Raw genomic sequence first — 15,950 nt, forward strand, 5'->3', positions numbered from 1 at the left:
GGCAGAGACGGGACCTGGGCCACTCGTCCCTTCTTATTAGCTCAGTGACGTTGAGCTGGACAAGGGGGCGATGGCGACGGCTTCCTTATCAGTCTTCAGGATTGTGTGCGGAATTAACTGTTAATGGGTGAGAAAGGGCCTCGTGAGTTGTCCAGTGTCTCCTAAGGGTGACAGGTTTGTCACCAGGCCCGTGGATGGGGGACAGCATTGGGCAGAGAAGTGACAAGGACCTCTGAGGCTGGGCATTTAGTTCCACCTGTGCCACACGTGCCCCCTTCGGGCGCAGGGTGTCTGGTTGTGGTCCCCTCGTCTGTGGAATGGAGTCCCCAGGGCCCGCGGCTCTCCCTCCCTCCCAGCTGCCGGCTCCCGTGGCTTTAGTAACAGCCTTGCAGGGGAAGCGTGGCCCTTGGTGACGCATCAGCCGGGCGGCCCTGAAAGTCCGAACGGTCCCCGTGCCAGGCCCTGGGAAAGGTCTCCTTTGACAAGTGCCGTGTAGTCAGACAGGTGCTCCGTGGCTGCCAGTTCACTGCTGTAAAATCTGTGTGATTCTCCCAGAGCGAGAAGGAGGCCCCGGCAGAGCCGTTGCATCCCTCGGGCTGTTTATAGGGTCCGGGGATTAATCCGAGACGAGAATGTTCTGCCGGCTGAGCTGCTGCTGTGAATAGCCTGTGGCTCCGCCGCCGGGCACCGACCGATAAGGGCGTCCCGGAGGCCCAACCTTGACACGTGCCAGGCGAGCGGTTCCGGGGCTCAGTGGGCACGTGGGCAGTGGGCACCGAGGGGGCCAGGCTGCGCTGGCGCCCGGCTCGGCCGCAGAACCTGCATCCCTTCCGCACGGGAGGAGCCCTCGCCGTAGTTGGCACGGCCCGCAATAAGCGAAGCTTACGCCAGGACGCTCCTTGCTTAGGTTAATTGTGTGCCTCGGTCAAGAAGGGGCCGTGGGCCCAGCCGGTGTGGCTCAGCGGTTGAGCATCGACCTAGGATCCGGGAGATCAGGGTTTGATTCCCGGTCAGGGCACAGGCCTGGTTTCGGGCTCCATCCCAGGCAGGGGGCGTGCAGGAGGCAGCCGATCAATGACTCTCATCATTGATGTGTCTCTCTCTCCCTCCCCCTTCTTCTCTCTGAGATCAATTTTAAAAATATTTAAAAAAATTTAAAAAATGCATTGTGCCCTGGGCAGGTGGCTCAGTTGGTTGGACCATTGTCCTGGTACATCAAAAGGTTGCGGGTTCGATCCCTAGTTGGGGCACATACAGGAGGCAACCAGTTGATGTTTCTCTCTCACATCAATAAAAAAAACACACATTGTGACACAGCAGCGTGAGCCGCAGTAGCCAACAGGTGGAAACAACCGCGTGGCCCTGGACGGATGACTGGCAAGCATGAGGTCTGTCCATACTGTGGGGGATGATTCAGCCTCGAAAAGGAAGGAAACTCTGACACAGGCTACAAAACGGGCGGACCCTGAGGACATTATGTTCAGTGAACTGGGCCAGTCACGGGACAGATCCCGTGTGATTCCACTCATGTGAGGGCCGGTCAAGTTCACAGAGACAGAGAGTAGATGGTGGGCCAGGGGCGGGTTCATCTCACGGGGACCGTTTCAGTTTGGGGAGAAGCGAAAGTTCTGCAAATGGATGGTGGTGCTGGTTGGACAACACTGAATGTCCTTAGCGCCCGTTTCCCGCCAGGCGAGGGGCTGGCACCAGCCTGAGCGGTGACTGTGTTGATGCTCAGAAAGGCGGACGTGAGAGCTGGCAGGGGGGCCCTGGTCGGCTGGCGCTGACGCTCCCGTTTCTCTTCTCTGTCTCTCTCTCTCTTTTTTTTTTTTTGGCTGCTTGTCTCAACTTGGCAAAAATGCTCAGCCCGTAAGCTTGTCGTTCCACTTGTGGGAAAATTAAATACATTTAAGGATAAATTAAATGAGGGGATCTGTGATCATTAGCCAAGTAAATTATTTTTTGAAAGATGTAATGTACCGAGCAGGATCTGGCACGTGGTGGCACACGCTCTATAAATATTTGTCAGGACCGGGGTAATTTTACGAGCAGGCATAATGGGATGCTAAAAATAACCCGTGTGTGTGTCGAAAACCCAGAGATGAGGCGAGAGGTCGCGATGCCTTTTGCCGAGAGCGTGGCCCCGGGGAGGGCGGGCGGGCGGGCTGGCCCCCTGTGTCCTGGCCGCGCCCCGGGCACGGCTGCCCAGCTGTGCCCCGGGAGGTGCCCGTGGGGCATTGTGGCCTTGACTGCAACTCTGGGCCTGAGTTTATCAGTCCTGTCCTGTCTCGGGTGCGCCCATGGGTGGGAGGGGACACGCGCTCTGTAGCTGGCAGTGGGTCTGAAGTCCGGCTGGGACACTGTGTCTCAGCCCTCGGCACCCGGCGGGGCTGGGACTGGCCGACCTGGCCTCTTGCTAGTTTCTGGCGGTCCCTGCAGTCCTAGGTGTCCTTGGCTCGTAGCCACGTCACTCAGGTCTCCGCCTGTGTCATCACAGGGCCGCCTTCCCCCTGTGCGTCTGCGTCTAAACGTCCCTCTTCCTGTAAGGACGCCTAACCCCGAGCCACCTCCTCTTAGCTTGATCCCGTCTCTAAAGGCCCCGTCGCCGGGTCAGGTCACTGCCGCGGGTTCCGGGCGGACGTGAACTTGGGGGGACACGATTCACCCCACGGCGCCCTGGGCTTAGTAAGCGCCTAAAACCCGTTAGTTTATGATTATGCTGTCCCTGTCGTTTCCATCGGCGAGAGAGTGACGGACGTAAACGCGGAGTCGTCACATTTTATCTTTTTATTTGTTTAACGTTTTATCTTTTTATTTATATATTATTTTTCTAATGCTCACCCAAGGAGTGAGGGTATTTTTCCCCATTGATTTTTAGAGAGAGTGGAAGGGGGGAGAGAGAGAGGGAGGGAGGGAGAGATCGATGTGAGAGAGACACATGGATCGGTTCCCTCCCACAGGCTCCCTGACGGGGGCAGCGATCGAACCCACAACCCGCGTATGTGCCCTGACCAGGCCTCGAACCTGCCACCTTCGGGAACCGGCCACCTTTGGGGGCACAGGACCAGGCTGCAGTCAGCTGAGCCCCAGGGGCCAGGGCTCGTTCTATACCATGTTTCGCCCATAAAATAAACAGTGTTTTTTCCTCCTGACACGTTTGCCTCTCCAACAGCCCCCCGACGGGCAGCCTAGGGCGGTGAGTGAGCCGCTGTTGCGCCTCGTCCCTTTGTTTCGGGAGGAGAGGTGGCCGCCGTCACCAGGCGTGGGAGCCGAGTGTAAATTCAGCTCGTCACGCTCCGGCCCCGTGTGCCGCCCGGGTGGGAGGGTGCCCGTCTCTTCCTCAGAAGCCGGCTGAGCCGTTTGACAGGCGCCGCTCGTGTCACTAAGCAGACGCAGAGCCTGCCGTCACCGGGCTTCAAGCACCAGCCGTGGTTCTCGGCGTGATGGGTTTGCTTAGCGTAGGGAGGGGCGGCTCTGGCACCCAGGTCCCAGCCTCCTCGGCTCGGCGGCGGGGGGAAACCTCCCTGCCTGTGTTTTTTCTTTCTTGTGTGTTTTTTTAAAATATGTTTTTATTGATTTCGGAGAGAGGAAGGGAGAGGGGAGAGAGAGAGAAACGTCAATGATGAGAGTCACTGATCGGCCGCCTCCTGCACGCCCCCTGCTGGGGGTCGAACCCGCAACCCGGGCCTGTGCCCTGACCGGGAATCGGACCGCGACCTCCTGGGTCCTAGGTTTCTTGCTGGAGGATCTTTGTGGGCGGTTGTCACAGGGCCCCATCTCCGGTGTCTGCGGCAAGAGGAACCACTCTCAGTGGGACGCTTTCGGAATTTGAGCAGGAGAAACGTGGGCTGAGCCGGAAGCGACAGAGATCGATGGGGAGGGAACAGGGTGGCCAAAGCCGGGCGCTCCGGGGGCTCCCCCAGAAACCCCCCCACATTTTGGGTGTGGGCATGAGGAAGCCGAGCTGAGCTCACGGTCCGCCCGGGGGAACTTGGCGGGGTAAACGGGTCTGTGACACAGCCAGCTCGGGCAGGATACCTGGACAGCGGCGGGAAACACCTGGCGTCTCTGAGCACAGGCCCAGGGGCCACCGTTCGATGTCGCTCAGGGAGGGAGGCAGTGGACCGGGATGGTTCACGCGGTGACAGGTGGCCAGTAGACCTGTGTGGCGATCGATCGCCTTGCAAGGTGTGTGAATGTAGATCACTACACGGTAAACCCGAAACTAATATAATGCTGTGTGCCAACGAGACTTCAGTACTTTTTTTGGCGAACCCTCACCCAGGGGTATTTTTTTCCATTGACTTTTAGAGAGAGTGGAAGGGCGGGTGAGAGGGAGAGCGAGCGAGAGACACATCGATGTGAGAGAGACATCGATGTGAGAGAGACATCGATGTGAGAGAGACATCGATGTGAGAGAGACATCGATGGGGCCGGGGACTGACCTGCAACCCGGGTACATGCCCTTGCCCTGGAAGGGCACCCGCGGCCTCATCACACCGGCTGGCGCTCTAGCCACTGAGTCACACCGGCCAGGACTAGACTTAAGTTAATTTTTAAAAATGGGGGGAGAGTGGCAAGAGGAGCCGGAGCCGGGCGGAGGGCCGTGTGGGTCGGGACGCCCCCTCCCGAAGGCCATCCCTCCTCACAGCCACGGCCCTGCGTCCTGCACAGTGGCCACAAGCACTGCCTGGCCGGCAGCGAGACGCCGGCCCCGGGGACCCGCGCTGAGACCGGGGGGCTGTCCAGTGGCTGGGGGTGGGGTGCTCCTTCTGCCCCTCCCCCAGCTCCAGCACCCCGCGGAGTGAGCGCCAAGGCGTCTGCGCCTCCGCAGTCTGGGTGGCTGAGCTCCCGCCTCCGCCTTGTTTCTGGTGTTTCATCCCGTTGTCGTGGAAACGGCTGACAAGTGTTCCTCTTTAGCGCGGGCCCTCCCCACGGGAGACGCCGCGTGGGGCGCGGGCCTTCTGTCTGTCCGCTCAGGATGGAGACAGGGAGCGGGACCCGGGCCACCTCTGGGACCCTGCGCCTGCCTGCCTGCAGCCGGTCTCTGGGCCGGCCGAGATCAGACTTATCGGAGGCCGAAGTCCGCTGTCCCTTTCCCGAGCCAAGTCACCGTGGCCGCATGGCCACACGGCACGGACACTCCCTTCCTTCCTTCCTTCCCCAGGCCCGCGGGTCGGTTTCCTGGGGGCAGCCTGCTTGTCCGCGATGTCTTGGGGGTGAAGAAAAAATAGCGTTTTGTGGTCACCAGGGCTCTATCGCTTAGGGACAACCCCGTCCCCTGCAGCCCTATCCCCTGCCTTCCTCGCAGCCCCCTGAAAGGGCCTGTCCCTCGAACCGCAAGTCACGGTGGTGTCCCTGCCTCATCTATATGTGAGCTCGGCGTGCGTGTCCTCCGCCTGCCGCCGAGTCCCCGGCCTCGCCTGCCTGCGCCTCCGGCCCCTCCGCCTCCAGTGAGTGCCCCCCACCCGTGCTCTCCCTGGTCATTTTCGGCAGACGCGAAGCCCAGGCCCACCCGTGTTTCTCCGCTGCTCTGTGGGGGGCAGGTCGTTCCGACAGAGTGGGCCCCGGCTGGCCGCTTGGCTTTTCCCAGGAAGGCGTCCTTGGTTTGAGGGGAACGGGGGGAGGGGGCCCTGTGGACGAGCCCCGGCTTGTGGGGCGAAGCGTGCTGGGAAGTTGCCATCGCCCTGGTGGGCCGTGGGGTCTCTGGGCCTCCGGGAACGGTGTTTGGAACATTTTCAGCATCAAATTGCAATTAAGGTTTTTTTAGGGGTGACTCTGATACGACTGGTTTCTTTTCCGTCATCTTTTGACCTGTCTTCAGCCCTTTAACCCGCTGGGCTGGGCTGGCCTCTGGCTGCTCTTGTCACCCCTGGACAAGAGATTCGTCCTCTGACCATGGAAGGGGCTTTGCGCTGGGCGGCCTGGGCTGAGCCCCGCTCTGTCGTTATTAGCATGGTCGTGGCAGTCGGCGGTCACTCTGATCCTTGGTTTTGCCGCCTGTGAAATGGGGACAGTGGTACAGGGGATGTGTTCTGAGCTTTGTAGGCCCCAGGGACTGTCCTAGTCTCTGTCTCGTGCCGTCCTCTTAACAACTTTATTTTACAGTTGAGGAAACTAAGGCCCAGAGAGGCTAACCTGCCCAAGGTCACTCAGCAAATGGGGACAGGAGTCAGGGGTGTAGCTGGAGCTCTTAACCCCCCCCCCCCACGTCTCCTGAAGACCTTCTGGGGGGGCTGAGCGAGATGCTGGTTATCCGAACGCCGGTTCTGACACTGAGAACGCTCCCAACCGATGCTCCTTCCCTGTCCGGTGGGACCAAGAGCACATTTATTCTGGGCTCTGCCTGGCATGTCCTTACAGAAAGGGACGCTGGTGTCAGGTCCACGGGGACCAAGATAGGAGGCTCCCTCAAGGAGGTTGCAGGCTGACATTTGCCTCCGTCACTCACGTTCTTTTGAGCAGGTTTTGAGGGCGTGCGGGGCCGTTTCTGGAGAGGCCCCCTTGAAGGAGGCGCCGAAGGAAATGGGACGCGGAGCCTCTCGGCTCTCCAGGGACAGTGGACCTCGCAGTAACAGGCAGAAAGTGATGCACCCAGGCCAGGGGGCCCTTGGGGCAGTGCAGGGGGGGATGGCTGTGAGGGGCTCGGGGCTCCGGGAGGGAGGCTCCCGAGAAGGAACCGATCCGCCTGCCAGCCGCCCGCTTCCGGGCCTGGGGTAGACTTCGCTCCTCTCGCTCTTTCTAACAGAGGGGCTGGATGTCTGAGTTCTCTGCCCTCCCCTGGGAGAATCACCGCATAGAAGAGCATAGTCAAGGCTCTGAGAAGTCCTGCAGTTAACAGACATCTGTTTAGTTCTGCTTCACCCGCATTTCCTCCGCTTCCCAGTCCTTGGCTTAATTTGACAGACCTATGAGGACCACGTCCATGGCCCTCGCCTGGGCAAGTGTTGCCAGGGGCCAGGGATCTTGCTCGTATCCATACAGCTGTTTTCCAGGTCCTGTTGGAAAAACTTAATTTAAAAGCTGTATCCAGTGTGTTCTCTCTGAAGGTCCATTAAGTTTACTGTTAGGAAAGTGTCCCTGGGCTCGAAAGCCTGGGGACCTGAGCTGAGAGCCCTCCCCCCACGTGGCTCCGTGGCCACCTGCCCCACTCCCACGTGTCGCTCAGCCGCCCCTCCCCCCAGCCCGGCTCTGCCTTGGCTCCCAGAGGTCTTTGCTGGAACAGCTCTTGTCACCAGCCTGTTTGTCGCCCCCTTGCAGGCCTGCTGTCTGCTGTGTGTGAGGATGCGGAGGTTACAGTCGGGCTCCAGCCAGGGAGGCGCGTTTATTCCCGATGCTCCCCTGGTGGGTCGAGGGGCCGTGGGCACTTTCCTTGACTTCCCTGAGCTTTATTTTCCTCATCAGTGGCACGGCGACAACTGAGGTGCCCACTCGCTGCGTCAAGGGCCCGCGGCCCTCCGCGCCTGTCCCAGGGCCGGTGCCGGGAGAGCCAGGCAGCTGCTGCCCTGTCGCCGCCCTGTCGCCGCCCTCCTGGCTGTGTCTGCCCCTCCCCCCGACCTCTTTACCTGCTTTCAAGGGCCCGAGACTGTAGGAACTTTCTAAGATTTCTGAAACGTCCTTGACGCCCCAGGTTTGTTCTTTTGCAGACAGGACTTTGTAGTCGGGTAGACTTTGTTCCAGCGTGACTGTCACCATTCGCTGCCTCTCCTTCGCAGGCCACCTGCGCGCTGAGCCTCTGTTCCCGGGGTGGTAGTGGCACCCCTGTCCCCGGCTGTCAAGAGCCTGAGCTCATGTCAGAGGGTGTGGGGAGGGCTGGCCCTCACTGGAGACAGACTTCCTCCCCTCCGTGGCGCTGGGAGAAGCCTCTGTCCCCACGCCGCAGGCTCTCTCGCCACCCTTTGTGGTTGGGGGTTCCAGGTTAGGCGTGGAGTGGGGCAAGGGAAGGGAACAGAAGGAAGAGCTGGCAGTTTGCTGTTCAGGACCTCAGAGGTACCCTCCCTCTTCCTGGCTTATAAGCCATCCTCCTGCTCCAGGACGACCCGGAGCGGAGGGACACACTTCTCCTACCCGCCGGGAATGCAGGGGTGGGGGTCTGTACCCTCTCCCTCCTCCCTGCAGGCCAGGCTCCTCGAAGATGTGGCTCTGAAGCTGCCTCCTCCGGGAAGCCTTCCCGGACTGCCACCCGTTCCCTCTCGGGTCCCCAGCATTCTCACATACCTCCAGTGTCTGTCTCCTGGACGCCGAGGCCCGAGGCCCGGGCCTGGGTCCGAGCCCTCGCCCCGCAGGCCAGCACCGGGCCTGGCGTCGGCTCCCGTCCCGTGAGTGGCTGAGTCGGATGAGTGGATACGGAGGCACATCTCGCCCTGGTTCTGTGATAAGATGTGTGTGCAAAGCCAGACTTCTCTTACTACGTGGAGGGAGTGTAACGTTAGAAGAATCAATATAGTCTCAGCCCCTTTCCCCAGCCCGGCTCTACACCCCTCAGACACCAGCTGCAAATAGAGGGAAGGGCTGAGGGAAGACGTGCGTCCCCCTGGTTGTCTTCTGCAGGTGTGATGTTGCTGTGCCGCCGGAGGCAGGATGGGCCTTTGGAGTTTGGGGTTCGCTCGCTCAGACATGTTCATCGCTTGTAGCAGGCTCAGAGGAGGCCGGGCGGGGACCCCTCTCTGAAAGGAGGAAGCAGGGGCCCCCGCAAGCTGGGGGGTGACCAGCCGCTTCTTTCCCTCCAGCCGCGCAGGTGACCAGCCCACACACAGTAGGCCCACAATACTTCTTTGCTGAGCGTTTGAGGGCCTACTCTGTCCTTAGGCCCCGGGATTGGAATCCGTGGCTCCGAAGGAGGTGTGGTTATAACGCGCCCCTCGCTCGGATTCAGCGCCGGGCGCCGAGGGGTGTCTGGTCAAGCTGGAGATGGACAGTTGTTTAAAACACACAATAGTAGCAGAGCGTGATGGCTTCAGGGCGGGAGGGAGCCGGGTGCCATGCTGGCGCCCAGGGGACTTTGAGGTGGGGGTCCTGGCAGGGCTCTCTGAGAGCATGAGAGAGGGCCGGTCCCCTAAACCCAGGACGAGGCTTCTGCTGACAGGGAGCCTGGCCGCAGGGAATAAGCGCCATCGTTCTGAGCCCCGGGGTGCATCCCGCTGCTCGCACAGCTGCCTGGGTGAGCAGAGCTGGCAGAGGCAGGTCCCTTGGCACTGTGACCCTGGGCTCAGGTCAGTGAGGCCTCCAGGCAGCAGCTGTCGGCTGCACAGGATGTCAGCTGCACACTTGGCTGGTCCGGCCACCCCTGTCTGCCCCCAGCTGTCACCAGTGGCCAGAGCCCTCGCCCTGCGGAGCCCACGAGCTTCCTCGGGGAGGGAGGCCGCCTGGTTGCCAGGACAACCAGAGGTGGGAGGCCTGGGTCTCAGGCCCGTGGCGAGTAAGGACCAGGACAGGCTGACCCAGCCTGCGGGGAGCAGGGGGATCCCGCTAGGGCCCGGCTCTGCTGAAGGAAGGGGGAACGGCGGGAGAGTGCCGGGGGTCACTCGCTGTCTCCTCCAGTTGCCTGCTGCAGCCCTGCTGGGCAGTGTGGGTGTTGGAGTCTGGCCGAGTGCCGGGCACAGGGGGTGATAACAAAGATGGATGGACCGGACACGGCTGCAGAGTCGCTCCTGCCCTGGGTGCCCGCCTCGTGCCCACGCCAGATGGGAGAGCAGAGGACAGAGGAGTCCAAGCCGCCCCACCCGTGGGCTCCTGGGGCTGGAGGCGGCGTTGTGGGGGGCTGAGTGGCAGCGGGCGAGGCCTTTCCTGTGTGGGGTTGGGAGGTGGGGCCCTGCCCAGCAAGGTCCCAGAGGCTGAAGGACGCCCCGCCCCGGCCTGTGCATATAGTTAGTGCTTATGGTTTGCAGAGCACAGGACAGGCCGGATGAGGTGGGGACATGAGGCCCGGTCCCCAAGGGATTCTGCACACCTGTGTAGACATGTCGGGAGCCCTCACCCGTCCAGCTTCTGGGCCTCCCAGGTCAGCTCCGTGGTCTGCTCTGCTCACCTCTTCGTGGGTCACTCTCTGAGCTGGGGCCGTCCTGGGCATCCAGCAGGGTCTGCCCTGCTCACCTCTTCGTGGGTCACCCTCCTGGCCGGGCTGTCCTGGGCACTATAGGGTGCTGAGCAGCATCCTGGCCTCTGCACACAAGATGCTGAGCTGTCTCAGACCAGAGCTGTCTCAGGCAGTGCCACCTGTCCCCGAGGGGGGATTGTCCCTGGCTGAGAACCTCCGAGCTAGGAGGAGGCTCCCTCCATGGATAGCGTCCTTGGGACCCCTCACCCCCAGGGGTGGGAGAGCAAGGGAAGGGATGACCCCTGGCAACCTTTCCCCCAGGCCCTGGGGACATGGGTGCCTGAGATCTGCCTGGAACATGCACCTGCACACACATGTACACACGCACACGCACGCACACATGGGCACACACGTGCACACGTATCTTGTGACCCTGAAAGGTCCCCCTGCTGCTCTTTTTTTAAAAAATAAACTATTTTTCAGAGCCGTTTCAGGTTCCCAGCAATGCTTAGAGGAAGGTACAGAGTTGCCCATATGCCCCCCCCATGCACAGCCGCCCCCACAACCAACCTCCCCCAGCAGAGTGGCGCCTTCCTCCAGTTGGTGGACCTACACCGACGTGTCATTGTCATTCACAGCCCACAGGTCACCTGTTTGTGGAGGTGCCCATCTGCCCGCAGGCGGGACTCCTGCCGGTCGGCCCGTCGGCTTGCACAGGTGGGAACTGGCCGCTAGAGGGCGCCGTCCCGGCGTTTCCCGCCAGCTTCTCCCCAAATTCCCTCCCAGCTGAGCTTTTCTGTGGCAGGTGCAGGCCGCCAGGTCTTTTTTGTTCTTTAATGACTTAATGACTTAATTTTCTTATTTCCTCAGCAGAGCACACGTCGGACTTCCCTGGGTACCGTGGGACATTACTGATCAGATTAATTAATACAAGTTCTGCGGCATGGGGCCGCCGGGGCCGGCGAGCTCGCTTCTCGGGGCCCGTTCTTTCCCGCGAGCCGTTTGCGCTTTATTAAGCCAGTTCTCAGCGTGCGAGCCGCGGCGGGCGGGCCCCGCGGGATGCCACCAGCGACTCCGTCACCTCCATCCCGCAGCTGGGCGCGAGGGGAGATGTCGGGGCCACTTTTCGGATAATTCTGAGTTTCTTTTGGGTTTCACGCCCCGCCCCCCCCCACCCTCTGCTTCCTCTAGACATGTCGTTGATTGATGACAGGCTTTCACGGCCGGCGACTGAAATCGATTTCATGTGCTTAACACCGCCACCGTTGACTGGTAGAAATGGGACAAAGGTGTCATCCCCCAAATCACGGGAACAGAGTGCTCACGCCCAAGAATTTGCCACCAGATTGGGGTGAGGTTGGCCTGGATGGAGCGGTTGCCAGGCACGTTAGCTGAGCGGGGAGGGGGGCCTGAGAAAACGGGAGGCAAAGCAGGATGGCCCTTTTGGGGGTCAGGAAGGCTGGCTTCGGGGGTGGGTCCAGCTGTCCATCAGAGGGGTGGGGGTAATGGGACACGTGCCCCAGAGCTCCAGAAGACACGCACTAAACGTTGGCAGCCCTCGCGGTGCCTGGGGAAGCCGCGCGCTCACAGCTGCCCGGATGGGCACCGCTGCCTGGCAGGGCCCGCTCGGCCGCCTTCGCCTTGGTCTGCACCTGCAGTTTCATTTCCCTGAGTCACCTGAACACTTCCAGGCCTCCCGCAGGCTCCGCAGCTCCCTTCCCCGGTCACCTGTCCCTGCGGCTGGCGGCGGCCCTGGCTCACGCCTGCGACCCTGGGAGGCACTTTGCACTTCTCGGATGTGGTGTGGGGTCGGCGCTGCCAGGCCGACGTGTGGAGACGAAGCTCTGGGATAACTCAGTCCACTTAGTGTCTGTTTTAGGTGCTCAGCAGTCGTGTGGAGATGTTCGTGGTGATGCCTGAGCAGTAACTGAGGGCCTCGGTCGCACCCAGCGTGCGGGGAAGTGGGGGTTTCAGGTCTGGGTGTTTGGTGACCTGGTGAGCGGTTTCCGACTGTGGCCATTTCATGCCTCTGCACTGGCGGGTGACAGGCTTTCAGGATCCCGTCCGATCCTGTCCCGCTCTGGCCAGCACACGTGGTGGGGTCTCTGCTGTGCCCTGGGCCCTCCCCTGGGGCTCAGGAGTGATGGGACTTGACCTCCACTTCTAGGCGTTTATAACCCAGCAGCCAGACACCCACGCGGCCCCCGGGTCACAAACTCCAGAGGTCCGGTCGTCTGTGAGCTCACGGCTGGGCCTGGCAGCCCCGCTGGTTCGCTGGGCCAGCTTGTCGACCAGGTGACGCTAAGCCCTCCCAGTTAACCCAGCGCAGGTGCTGGTGACAGCCGGGGGGGGGAGGGGAGACCCCACATTTACGCTCGCTCGGCTGACTACCTCCGCACACACACCGTCTTGTTAAATTAGTCGTCATGACAACCTCGACCAGGTCCGGTAATTGTCCCCCTGCAGTGGAGAGACGGGAAGATGGGAGGAATCAAAGTGTGTGCCCGTGGCCCCTGGGCCATTCTGTGATGGGCCCCCAGGCCTCCTCTCTCCTATCCTGTGGGCACTGCACGGACCCTGGGCCCGGGGGTTTGGAGGAGACGCAGGTGCCTCTTCCAGGGTCGAAGAAGAGGGGAATTTGCAGCAACGAGTGCGGTGCGCTGGGCCGCCTGGCGGGCGGCTGCGGGCTGGGGCGCTCCCGGGGGGGGGGGGGGGCGTGCCGGGGGGGGGGGGGTGCGGAGGTGCCGGGGCTCCTCAGCGGACGGTGGGGCGGGTGCCCCCGGCGGGGTCTGGACTCTGTTTTGGGAGCTGGTAGAGGATGGGCTGGGCCGTGGGCAGAGGAGGGACCTGGTGGGCCTGTGCCCCAGGACACAGCCCTGCCTGAGACACTGGGAGCCCGGACCCGGGAGGCAAGCACAGCGCCCTGGCCTTCCACGGCCCCGGCCACGATCTGGGCCCTGAGGGTCTTCCTGCCACACTCGGGGAGGTGACTCGAATAAGCTGACCCGCTTGCTTTCTGTCTGGAACACTGAACGAGCCGGCGCTTGTCCCTGAAGGAGCAGCGTCCTCAATGAGGGAGGGGCCCCGCCGCTCCGTGTCCTGGTTCCCGCTCGCCGGGCGGTTCCTGTGCAAACCCCGGCGTTTAAGGGCCACCGGGAAGTCTGTCCCCCGGTTCTCTTCCCGCACGCGATTCGTTCTTCTGGGGCGCCCAGGGAAAGGGGAGGAAAAGCGGGCGGACTCTCCGGCCGGGGTTGTCTGTGTGGCGTCGGCTTCTGAGCTCCAGCGTGTTTTGTGTCTGTTCCAGCAACGCTCGGTCTGCAGAAGACCTGCCTTTCCCCGGGCGGTGAAGGCTCGGTTCTCGGGGCGCCGCCTGCAGCAGGCGTCAGAGCGTGCGCCCCAGCAGACGGGTCGGGGCCGTCACTCCAGGGGCAGCTTGTCCCAGTAAGTCCCCCATTGCAGAGTGGAGCCCTTCCCCCCGCCCCCCCGAGTCCCAACCCTCTGCATGCCGCTCACAGGAGCTGGGTTTGGTGACTTGTGACCGCCAGGCTAATGTAAGCCTAAGGAAAGTCTTTACCACCCAATTAAGTGGCTGGAATGTTTTGCAAGAATAGTCTGTTCCCAGTTCTTCTCACTTTACGTTTCTTCCCCCAATTCTCTATCCGGCTCCATTTTGCCTGTGTAAGCACATTTATAGTCATTCATTCATTCACTCATTCATTCCCCGGATATTTATTGAATGCTTGTCATGCGCCTGGTTTTGTGCAGGATTCAGGGTCACAGACAGCACCTGGCTCCTCTGCACCCCTGGCGGGCGGGGAGGCGGGCACACCTCACAACTGCGTGACAGGGACAAGGGTATGTGGTTGTCACGTACACAGGGAGCTGTGGGAACCCGAGGAGGGGCCCTGACTCCACCCCAGCGGTGGGTGCCCAGAGAACGCTTTCCTGATGAATCTGGGGGACAGGGTGGAGTTAGCCGGATACGAAGTGAAGGGCATTTCAGGTGGAGGGGACACTTGGGGCACAGGTGTGAAGACACGGATAGTCCAGCCTGCCCCCTTCCGAAGGTGGGTGTGGAAGCCCCGGAGCTGCAGCCCAGTAGGGGAGGGGAGGGCTCTGCTCACCAAGAGTGTTTGGGTGCCACTGGGAAGGGTTTGGGTTTTCCCCTGGAGCCAGTGGGACCCACGGAGTGCTCTCCACCTGGGAGGGACGTGGCCAGCTTTGTGTGTCGGAAGGGCTGCTACATCAGACAGGACGTAGCCTGCAGATGCCCGAAAAAACAACTCAGAGGATTAAGAACAAAATGGGATTCCTTGGTGCATTCGACAGAAAGGTCCAAAGGATGTTGGCCTCAGGTAGGGCTTGATCCAGCACACAGACTGTGTCGGTCAACTGTGTTCTCTCGGCTCTGTTGACCTAGCGCCTTCGTTTCCAGGTTCTGTGTGGTGATAAGAGGATGGGGCAGCTTCCACGTGCATCCCTTCTGGGTCAAGGCCAGTGGGAAAGAGTGCCTGTCTCAGTTTACATTCCTAGTCAGTCTCCTGGTAGCTGTGGATGCTGCTTGGGTGGAACCTGTCCCTGACTTGATAACTGTTCTGAGGAGTGCAACGTGCCGATTGGCTCAGGCCTGGGATGGGTGCTCCGCCTGGGGTGGGGGCAGAGCCCAGCCTGGAGTATAAGGCCTGAGAATGGTGGCTGGAGAGGCTGGTTCCCTCCAAGGGAAGGCTGGGTCCTGTTTGACCAGAAGGCGAGTGGATGTTGGGGAGGAGAAACAATTCACGATGGTCCCCTGCAGAAGGAGAGGGTGGGGTGAGGTGGGGACCCCTGCAGGCCCGGACAGCTCAGCAGCCTGGTCCTGAGTCCAGCCTCTCTGCCTCGAGAAGCCTATCCTTGCCCCAGGGGCTGCAGGCCTCAGGACAGGCTCAGCTCAGGCAGGCAGCCTCGCCTCCTTCCCCTCTGGTCTCCTTCCCTCTGGAATTGACTGCCACCTTATTTGGGCCTCTGCACACACCCTGTCAGGGCATCTGTGTGTTGTATGGTCTTTTAACTTTATTTTTATTTCACAAGTAACATGTGAACACAGTTGTGGCAAAGCCTCCCCCAGTTTCCTCCATCCCTTCTGTCACGTGTCCCTTCAGAAGTAATGCCACTCTTGTCATTTTGGAGCGTGTCCTTTCACTTCTTTTTATGTGCATTTAGATGTGGACACAGCAACGTAGAACTTTGAGTTTTCTGATTGCACTTTTTACGTAAACATCGTGTATTGTTTTGAAACCTGCATTTAAAACGCTACGCTGGGAAATGGCCTGCACTTGATTAATTGTACATTTGTTCCTTGAAAACCTCGGTGCCCGGTGCTGGGCGAGCCCGTTGGGTGGAAGCGGCCAGGACACATCCTTCCCCATGTCTCCTGCCTGTGCCAGCCTCTCCCAGCACGTCACAGCCCCTGTTGGCCAGCGACCAACGTTTGTTAGATCCGGAGGCTGTGATGAAACCAAGGCTGGCTGCCGCCTGAGCAGGACGGATCTTCAGCTTCGAGCTCTTGCTGTGGGGTCAGTCGTGCCTGTTGACCTCCTTTAGATTCTGCCTTGTTGAAATGCTCCCATCGTTATTTGAGCCTCTAAACTTACTACATCTCAAGAAATTGGATGGGACCTTGTGCCCCTGTAGCACAAATCCCCTAAATCAGGTGTTTGGGCGGCAGTCGCGGTGCTTTGATATCCCTGTGGGCTCGTCAGCACTCGCCCCGCACTGAGAACTTGCAGCGGATTAACCCCACGTAAATACCCGGAGCTGACTAGGGTGGGCCCCCACCCTGTGCGACAAGACCAGGATCCGGTCCTCGGCACAAACGGAACGGGTTGGGCACCTTAAAGATTAAGAGGGTCTTTCTTTTGTTTTGTTTTTTTTTAAA

The 15,950-nt window shown here is 60.7% G+C and overlaps 1 protein-coding gene across 2 annotated transcripts in view; it reads left to right on the forward strand.

Moving 5' to 3' along the window:
- PARVB (parvin beta) overlaps window positions 1-15,950 on the forward strand; it is a 67,044-nt gene that overhangs the window by 14,286 nt on the left and 36,808 nt on the right. The window contains exon 1 of one of the 2 annotated variants that reach the window (XM_081130220.1): window positions 5,381-5,453. The exons of the other annotated variant lie outside the window; for it this stretch is intronic. Coding sequence (XP_080986346.1) covers window position 5,453 — 1 coding nt within the window. The 5' untranslated portion in view covers window positions 5,381-5,452. Of the gene's footprint in view, window positions 1-5,380; window positions 5,454-15,950 lie in introns of those variants that run through there. 2 annotated transcript variants of the gene reach the window in all.

The sequence above is a fragment of the Miniopterus schreibersii genome (genome assembly GCF_964146895.1).
Source record: "Miniopterus schreibersii genome assembly, chromosome: 2".
Taxonomy (NCBI): domain Eukaryota; kingdom Metazoa; phylum Chordata; class Mammalia; order Chiroptera; family Miniopteridae; genus Miniopterus; species Miniopterus schreibersii.